This window comes from Vespula pensylvanica, chromosome 3 (assembly GCF_014466175.1).
Source record: "Vespula pensylvanica isolate Volc-1 chromosome 3, ASM1446617v1, whole genome shotgun sequence".
In the NCBI taxonomy this organism is placed as follows: Eukaryota; Metazoa; Arthropoda; class Insecta; order Hymenoptera; family Vespidae; genus Vespula; species Vespula pensylvanica.
Window position 1 is genome coordinate 3,771,470 of NC_057687.1, and position 9,339 is coordinate 3,780,808.

A 9,339-nucleotide genomic window follows, 5' to 3' on the forward strand; every position below is an offset into this window, starting at 1 on the left:
ATAACTAAACACAACACGCACATACACTTCAAGGTTAGATAAAGTAAAATTCACATACACACAAAAGAAGATTGAAAACATAAATCTTTCAAGAACTCTATTTATCGATATTTTGTACTATGATTTGTTTTCTTATAAAATATACTTTTTTCTTTGTAATTTCAGATATTTTAATATACTATTTTTAAAATTCAAAAAAATTTTATGACGATTCGTATTAGAACAAATTAAATTCGAGGTATTGTACAGTTAAATTATTAACCCTTTCATATCGAAACCAGGATATTCCTGACAATTTAGTCGACAACGAACACTTTTATTATTACTGTTATTTGATAGAGGACGCGCCTGCGCATTCGATAATCCAGTAATACCAACACATAAGTTTACACAAGTGTTGAAAGATATTCGACAAGAGTACTACTGAGCTACACAACCGAAGCTTTGACAAAACTAACCTATCTAATCGTTACAAAAAAGACGCATAAAACATCAAAATGCCTATTTTGGATAAGCGAAAAGGAGACGATATCTTAGCATTAGTTCCTGCTTCAAAAAGAACCAAAAATGAAGTCGTCTTCAGCAGCAGAGAAAAAGCAGTGGTTCAAAGCGTGAGTTTATTTTCAACATCATATACTCTTATGTCTTCTTAATTGATTTACTTTTCTAATTTACTTAATTGATTTTCGTTTAATATCTGTTTGTGTAATTTGTAATGTCATTCTAAGGGACCACCACGAACATCATCGTTAATGGCTCCTATCATGCTCCTGGAAGGACATCAAGGCGATGTTTTTTCGCTTGAATTTCATCCGGAGGGCCAATATCTTGCATCTACTGGATTTGATCGACAAATCTGTATATATATTGAATTATATATTAAATATATATATATATAAAATTATATATTTTAATGAATATACTAATATATTTTTCATTTCTATACAGTTATTTGGAATGTCTATGGGGAATGTGAAAATATCTCTACAATGACTGGTCATAGTGGAGCTGTAATGGAATTACATTTTAGTCCAGATGGAAGTAACTTGTATACAGCTAGTACAGATATGACCTTAGGTTTATGGGATATAGTAGTAGGCACAAGAATCAAAAAATTGAAAGGACATACCTCTTTTGTTAATTCTGTAGCTGGAGCTAGAAGAGGACCTACACAATTATGTTCAGGTAGCGATGATAGCACAATACGTGTTTGGGATCCAAGAAAAAGAGGACAATGTTATACGTTAAATAATACATATCAGGTATTGTTTATTAAAACCTATTCAATATTATATAAAAGAGATTATATATCATTTGTGAATACAACTTGTCTTATATCATCTGCAGGTAACTTCAGTAACATTTAATGACACGGCGGAACAAGTAATAAGCGGTGGCATTGACAATGATATTAAAGTATGGGATTTGAGAAAGAATTCAATCCTTTACAAATTAAAAGGACACTCCGAAACTATTACTGGATTAAGTCTTAGTCCTGATGGTTCATATATTCTATCAAATGCCATGGATAATACTTTAAGAATATGGGATGTAAGACCTTTTGCTCCATACGAACGTTGCGTGAAAATTCTGTCTGGTCATCAACATAATTTCGAAAAGGTATAAAAACATTGGAACTATAGATAGTATGTAATTAATAAAAATAAAATTCGTTTAATTGAAATATTCATTTATAGAATCTTCAAAGATGCGCATGGTCTCCAGATGGTAGTAAAGTATCAGCCGGTTCATCAGATAGATTTCAATATATTTGGGATACCACTAGTCGTAGAATATTATATAAATTACCTGGACATAATGGCTCTGTAAATGACGTTGATTTTCATCCAAAGGAACCAATAGGTAATATTTTCTTTCATTATAAACTTTGAATGCATATATATCAAAATATAGAACTATGTAACAAAATAATTATATTTTTCAGTGTGCTCTGGATCAAGTGACAAACAAATATATATAGGAGAAATCGAAACATAATCAATATTTTATAAATTATACTTTTGTATATACAAACGAATACTACAATTTGTCTTTTATTGAAAAAAATGAACGTAAATTAGTCATCATCACGAATAATATACATATTCGTCCGTCGATAATATTATTCTCTTGTTTATCATCAGCGTAAAAATTTTAATCGAACGAATGTACTGACATCTATAAACGTAATTCTGTACCATACGCTTTGAGCTTTACTACTACTTGCCTATTCATTGTTACTTGCTTAAGAAATAAAAATAATAATACCCCCAGACTTTAGAGTCATATAACACGTATGTACGTATTAGGAGACATTCTGAAAAAAAAATCATTACTCTGAGAAACATTACTTTGAAAAAAAATTGTTTCAGTACGATCATATAAGATAGAATAGGATTAAATAGGATTGAATACGACAAAATAAGATCGTACAGAGTCGAATAGATCTGAATAAGGCCGAATAAAGTCGCATAGATCAAATGGGATCGAATAGGTTCTAATAGGATCTAATAGAATCGAATAGGTTTGAACAGGGCTGTTCAAACGTATAGGATCGAATAGGATTGGTCGATAGAAATCAAGTAAGTTTGAACAGTGGATACTGTCAGAACGACAAGATAGTAAAAAATCGTTTCTGATTGTCTTTGGTCGAGATAAAGATATCTTTGGCAGCTTCGAGTATCTTCGACGATGTTCGAGTATCATCGGATATTTTCGGCAATCTTCGGATGAGACTGACAGTACTCGAAAATTGCCGAAGATGCCATATGCAACCTCAGACAAAAACCAAATTCGACCGAACCAAGCTGTACCGAGTCAAGTCGAACCGAGTCAAACCAAACTGATCTAAACCGAACTTAGAATCGGTCCGGGCTGAATCGAGTCAAACTGGGCCGAGATGAGCTAGGATAGATCGGACCGAACCAAGTCGATCCAATTCTATCCAAGCCAGATGAAACTCGACCCAACCATAACAAATTTCGCTCTTTTCTTTGATCTGATATTATCAGCTCTTATTTGATTCGATTGGGATTTGTTCAATTCTATTTTATCTTATTCGATTCTATTCGACTCTCTTTGATCCTATTCAATCTTATTCGGTATTATTTGATCCTATTTGATCCTATTCTATCCTCTTCAATTCTACTGGATTCTATTCAATCCTATTCAATCCTATCTGATTTTATCCACTATTATTCGATTCAATTTGAACCTGTTTGAACCTATTCGATTTTACTCAATTCTATTCAATCCTGTCCTTCCCTGTTCCGTCTTGTTCGAACATTATCCTAGATTTTTTTATTGGTTTTCAATTCAAGGAATTGTTTACAAATATCACGCTAAAAAAATATTTCTTTTTTGTACTTTTAATTCTTGATCTACCTTTCTAAAAATTATATATTGTAAAACTAGATTGTGGTTCTTTTTTCGTTTTGTTTCGTTTAAATATTTTTAATAGTAACTGAGAAAAAATTGATAAATTTTATGGTTTTAATTTTCATATTACTCTTAAAAGGGAGATTAAAGATTAAAGATTGACACTTTTTCAAAATGTTTCTGGCAAGGATCTTTCTTATGGAAATTGCCCCAGTTCACTTTTGCAAGTTCATTCTGCTAATATATATTTAACATATTTAAGATATTTTAACAATTACATTATATGCAGTTTTCTGAAGAAAATTTTTTAATTTGTTTTTGTTTTTTAATATCGTTCTTATCGAAAATATATTCTACAATGTTTTAAATTTATGAATATGCTTTAATTTTTACTGTAATTTTAATTTCAGTAAACGATGGCAAAAAGTAATTTTCTTCCGTATAATAAGTATATACGTCATAACAAAAAATTGCTGTTTATGCTAGTATATTTCTTAAACACAGTTAATAGTTTAAATTTTGCCAATAATAGCAATGAATTTAAGCATATAAAAATAGAACTATACAGTTGATAGATTAATCGAATTACATAATTGAAATTATTGAATTGTCCAAATTTTTTATTTTATCCTTCGTTTTTAGTCGAATACATAGAATTATAAAAGCTTTCATTTCCCAGTACTCTTGTGATATTCACCATAGTATCTCTTAATGTCTGCAGATATGTATGCAAGAATCACGCGAAATTTCGAAGTGGCTTTCTATCGATACTCGACGAATTTTCTTTCTACTTTTCTCTATTTTCACACATTTGTTCGTCATTCTCCTAAAATAATATATTTATTGTTAGAAAAATGTAATTATTCGTCGCTCAACGTCGAATTCTATGTAAAAAACCATATTCTATTTTCATAGCAAAACATTTTCAAAAAACTTTCTGCAAATTTATCTAATTTTTAAATATATTGTAATTCTTTAGTCATTCGAAACAAATATCTTAACACAACTTGATTCTATGAGCCATTTCTGCGCTACAAGCCCTAGAACAGCGTTACACAAAGCAATTTTTACAATATACTAGGATTCCGTGAAAAATCAATAAATGTTCTCTGAAAAATTATGAAAATTAATATTATTTTATTATTTTCATGCGTTTTATTTTACGTAATTAAAATTCAAAAATAAATGTTCGTTTTGTTTTCTTAACTTGCATATTTGCTTGCTTAATTTATTTATTATTAATATCTATCTAACTTATAAAATAATCAATGTTACATTAAAATTTTAAGATTTGTGAAGTTATAGAAAAAGGTTGAGAAAACGCTACCCTAGAAAATTCAGATTTAACATATCAAGTATAAACTTTTCGATTGGATATATATGACCTTCGGTCGAAGTGCTTGCGCACGTGCATACATATGTATATATGTTTATGTATAAGTTTAATATATATTGATACTACAGTTTATACCGAATATTCACAATCAAATGCTACAAATTTTTATATAATAATTTATATAATTTTTATATAGATTCCTATAAATTTTTCTAGGAATTTCATTTTTCTATAACGCCAACATATTCTACATAAAAGAACAAGTATCCTTGGTTCGAAATAATTCTTTATCAATCTTCAATTTTCTCAAACATTTAGCAAAATATCACAATTTTTAAGGAAAAGTACAAAAGATAAAAAATGTTTCAAATGTTAACAAATTTCTTATATTTATTCATTTATACGCTTTAATGTTTATATTAAATGTACACAGACATGTATTTGCATGAGAAGAATAATAAACACACGAATTAAACACTTCGTAAGTACTTCGTGTTTCATACACAATAGTACACAAATAATCCTAAGAATTAAATTTATTAACTCGAAAGAAACATTTTAAAACTATCGTTTATTGACATCTTTTAAATTCCAAAAATCTGAAGATATTTATTTTGTTAAACATCTCGGAGAATTGAAGATGAACGAGAAAATATTTCAGAAAAGAGACTCCTTCTTAAGTAGAACAAAAATTCCAATTGAAAAAAGAAAAAGAGAAAGAAAAAAAAAACGAAGTCGATTCACAAATATTAATCTTATATTTCTAAGATTTACTGCTTATCAGATATTATCAGATTAGAAAGGAATCTCGTGCAAATAAAATCATTTTCTATATGACTATAGAAGGTTTCGCGATATGAACGGTTCCGCTTATCGGAACTCAAAATCGGAACAGCTACAACTCTAACAATCTTCTCTTACACAATGAAATAAATAAATGCAATTTAACGCGTAGGAAAGTCTGTTGACGATTTTTTGATAAGTAAATAAAAAAGAAAGAAAGCGAACTTTGCTCCGAAAGACAGAATGAAAGCAAAGTTACGTAGAGTGAATAGGCTGGACGAGAGGAGGTAGGGGATTGATGCCGTCGACAATTTGGAGGCTCGCCGTGTGTCTCCTTGGTGTACGACAAGATGATCGTAAGAGAAGAGAACGTAAATACTAGAAAATGAGAAGCAAAAAAGGAGAGAGAGAGAGAGAGAGAGAGAGAGAGAGAGAGAGAGAGAGAGAGAGAGTACGCACGTGTGCGTGCGTGCGTGTATGAACAAACAAGAGGGAGGAGTACGAAGAGGGTCGAAGTTACAGGACGCTCGAGGCGTTTGGGGCATTCGGGGCGCGCCGTGACGGCATGACGTATCGAGCGTGCGCGGCACGCAGTGTGACGTCATGATCACGGCCTCAGTCAGGTCGCGAGCACGTGAACAACACGCCTGTGATCACGCGTTGAACGACTGATCGGTCTTACAGGATTGGTCGAGTATGGCGAGCCCCTCCACACTATTGGCCAACAAACTACACGGCCACATGATCAGACGCAACTAACTGGGCACACGTCGGGACTACCGACCTGAGAAAGCTTCATTGCGCTACCAGACGTCCGTTAGATCGAGTTTGCACTCCCATTTTGTACTACGCGAGCTCATTACATTTCCGTAAATGAGAAAACGTTGGTGCGTTCCAGAAGAAGCTTCGCATCGATTTTGAACTTTATTATAAACGGAGCTAAGAAAAGATGGACGCGAATCAAACTCCCCTGTCTCCACCAGCCTCGCCCCAGTTCAAGCACGTAAGTCGAAACAAAATTAAATATACCGCCGTATAATCTGTCGACCGACGCCCGCGAAATACGAACATGTTTCTACAACGCGTTTTCGTTGTCGCGTTGTAATACGGATTTTCGTTACTCCGACATTGTTAAATCGTATTAACGCTAATTTCATTAACTCGTATTTATTCCTCCGCCTTGATATTTTTCTTGTCTTTTATATATCTTGATTAGATTCTATGTTCTTATCCTGAGCACGTTTATCTCTAACGACTTCAAATTTGAAATATTCTGCTATACTCGAGCAAATCGAGGAAAAAAGAGAGAAAATTTTAAATATATTCTTTTATTACTACGCAGAAAGAACTCGCGTAGATATAAATTTCTCTTTCGTCGTTTCTTTCTTCTTCGATAAAAAGAAGGAAATTAACTCGTGAGAAATGATAACTGATATTCCCATTTATTCTCGCAGATCGAGCCACTACAGTCGTCATTCAGTGTCGCAGCTTTGTTAGGAGACAAGCTATTGCAAAAGACGGCGATGACCGCAAAAGCGGAGGTGGCGAAGGCGGCGGAGGAGGCGGCAATGACGGTGGCAACCGAAGCGAATGCGACAAAGCGCGATCATGAAAATCCGCAACTAAACTTGCCTCTTACTCCTCAGCCCTCCGATTCGGAGGAAGATGAGCCGCCACGGAAACGACGTTACATTGAACAATGCGAATTAGCCAAGGTAAATATAAACGTAAATTTAATAAATACAGAAATCTCGTGACTTGAGTTGACTTGACTTGACTTGACTTGACTTGACTTGACTTGACTTGACTTTCGAACATTCGTTTGAATTTTGAATACACGTAGAAACTATTTTCTCTAAGATAAACTTTGATTCTTATAGTTGCTTCTTTATGGAACACCACCACCCAGTCCTGAGGCAACTCGAGTGTCAGTCATAATGCGCGCCAATCGTGACGGAACTTGCAGTCCAGCCAGTATACCTACGAAGCTACCCGATTCTTGCCCGTCCGAATGGGTACCAAGTACGATAATACGGCAACGTACCGTCGAAAGCAGCAGTAAGAGCTCGGACGTGCGTTCGAGTGGTAACTCGACGGAAGTAAACGTCTTGAAAAGTCTCAAGTTTAAAATGAGCTTGAAAAAGGAGGAGATAATCGTGAATAACAAAAATACCGATCGTGAGATCGGTCAGGCCAAGTTACAACCACTTGCCCCAAAACCAGCACCGATCATGGTAACTGGAATTTTAGGATCGTCATTGGTGTTACCACAGACTCCGTTATTGTTGGTCACTGCGAGCACGTCGACTCGAGCTAATACCGTAGGAACCAGAGGAAACGTTCACTGTAATGAATCAGCAGCACGAAGACGCGTCTACGAATGTGAATATCCCGGCTGCGGCAAAAATTATTTCAAATCTTCTCACCTGAAAGCGCACATGCGCACTCATACCGGAGAACGACCCTTTCCCTGTCCGTACGAGGATTGCAACAGACGTTTCTCACGCAGCGACGAACTCTCCAGACACAAAAGGACTCACACAGGAGAAAAGAAATTCGCTTGCACGATTTGCCAGAGAAGATTCATGAGAAGCGATCACTTGGCTAAACACGTTAAACGTCATACCAGGGAAAGGACTTCCTCCTCGTCTTCGAATAGCAATGGTAGTAATCAAATGCAAACGGCATCTGGTGTTAGGCTTAGTATCTTGCCTGTTATCGCACCAAGAATAACGCCACCGACTCATCGAATTCTACCGCCACAACTTGCAGCCTGACAGCAGCAAGATTGATGTTTCGTCGGAATACTTTTTGCAGAAAAAAGAGAAATCGATGGGAAAAAGAAACGTCGAATATTCGTTTCCTTCTTATCCCTTGGATAGAAGCTATTTGCAGATAGCGGTAACCTTTTCGTTACCTTCTTAAAGTTCAAAAATCCGACATCGAAAAAATCTTTCGTCGGATAATCTTCCTGTCGTGCTTCTAAAAAATCTTTCATTCAATGAAGGAATTATAAAATATGAGAAGATGTACTTAATGACGAAAGTCAGTGAAATTTAGAAAGAGAGCGGGATAAAGGAGAAGAGTATTGAACCAAGTACCTAAGTGTGTCTGTGATCTGTGATCGTTGTCTTTGACTGATCGTGAAATAAAGAGTATTTATTTAAAGGAGATAAACTGTTTAAACAATTCATGTAAATAACAGATATGTTAATGAACTATGCTAACATTACGACTTTGTTAACGATCGTCGATAGGCATTATAATTATAGATTATATATCACCGCCCAAGGAGAAGGTAATAAAATACCTTTTTTTCCTTGCAACGATGTAAGACTTCTTTAATGTAAAGATAAAGAATTTTTATACACAAATGGAAATTAATTAAATGACTTCTATACTTTCATAAATCGATGTAGTTGAGCATTTGTTTTTCGCCGCACCTTATCCTACTTCTCGTCGATCGATAGATCATTGTCTTCTTTCGATGAAACTTTTCTTAACAATACACTGGACAATTTATTAATTATCTCATAAAATATTTTTGATGGAAATGCAAAAATAATATTTGATTCTATTAAAAATCGTTTTAAACCTTCCAGACAATCCAACATTTTCACGTAATTCCAATAGCATAAAAAAAAAAAAACGCAAGACCGCCACACCATACACTTTCTTTACATATAATAAATATGTACGTCATCATTAGGTGTATAAATCATGAATAATGAATATGTTAAATACATTTATAACATTCATTGATGATTCATGGAGAAGTTCGCGGTAGAAAAGTGATTTCCCTTTTATTTTGTATCGGCCACGAAAAGTTTCCATCACGCGTC

General features: G+C 34.1%; 2 protein-coding genes across 2 annotated transcripts; both read left to right on the forward strand.

Moving 5' to 3' along the window:
• The first annotated feature begins 380 nt into the window (after positions 1–380).
• LOC122627959 (U5 small nuclear ribonucleoprotein 40 kDa protein) lies at positions 381–2,202 on the forward strand. The gene is made up of 6 exons (XM_043809654.1): positions 381–611; positions 729–858; positions 949–1,262; positions 1,348–1,620; positions 1,698–1,863; positions 1,946–2,202. Exons 1-6 carry the CDS (start codon positions 498–500, stop codon positions 1,996–1,998), a joined length of 1,050 nt encoding a protein of 349 aa, XP_043665589.1. The 5' UTR covers positions 381–497; the 3' UTR covers positions 1,999–2,202.
• Positions 2,203–6,254: 4,052 nt separating this feature from the next.
• Positions 6,255–8,907, forward strand: LOC122627956 (Kruppel-like factor 3). Its single transcript, XM_043809649.1, has 3 exons — positions 6,255–6,500; positions 6,952–7,212; positions 7,378–8,907. Exons 1-3 carry the CDS (start codon positions 6,447–6,449, stop codon positions 8,272–8,274), a joined length of 1,212 nt encoding a protein of 403 aa, XP_043665584.1. The 5' UTR covers positions 6,255–6,446; the 3' UTR covers positions 8,275–8,907.
• The last annotated feature ends 432 nt before the right edge of the window (positions 8,908–9,339 follow it).

What these genes read in the sequence shown, in the direction of transcription:
- LOC122627959 (XM_043809654.1), top strand. Translation starts at nt 498, where the DNA reads ATGCCTATTTTGGATAAGCGAAAAGGAGACGATATCTTAGCATTAGTT. An exon ending in AAAAAGCAGTGGTTCAAAGC is followed by an intron (nt 612 to 728) that starts GTGAGTTTATTT and finishes TGTCATTCTAAG; the next exon opens with GGACCACCACGAACATCATC. An exon ending in CGTTAAATAATACATATCAG is followed by an intron (nt 1,263 to 1,347) that starts GTATTGTTTATT and finishes TATCATCTGCAG; the next exon opens with GTAACTTCAGTAACATTTAA.
- LOC122627956 (XM_043809649.1), top strand. Translation starts at nt 6,447, where the DNA reads ATGGACGCGAATCAAACTCCCCTGTCTCCACCAGCCTCGCCCCAGTTC. An exon ending in CCTCGCCCCAGTTCAAGCAC is followed by an intron (nt 6,501 to 6,951) that starts GTAAGTCGAAAC and finishes TTATTCTCGCAG; the next exon opens with ATCGAGCCACTACAGTCGTC. An exon ending in AACAATGCGAATTAGCCAAG is followed by an intron (nt 7,213 to 7,377) that starts GTAAATATAAAC and finishes TGATTCTTATAG; the next exon opens with TTGCTTCTTTATGGAACACC.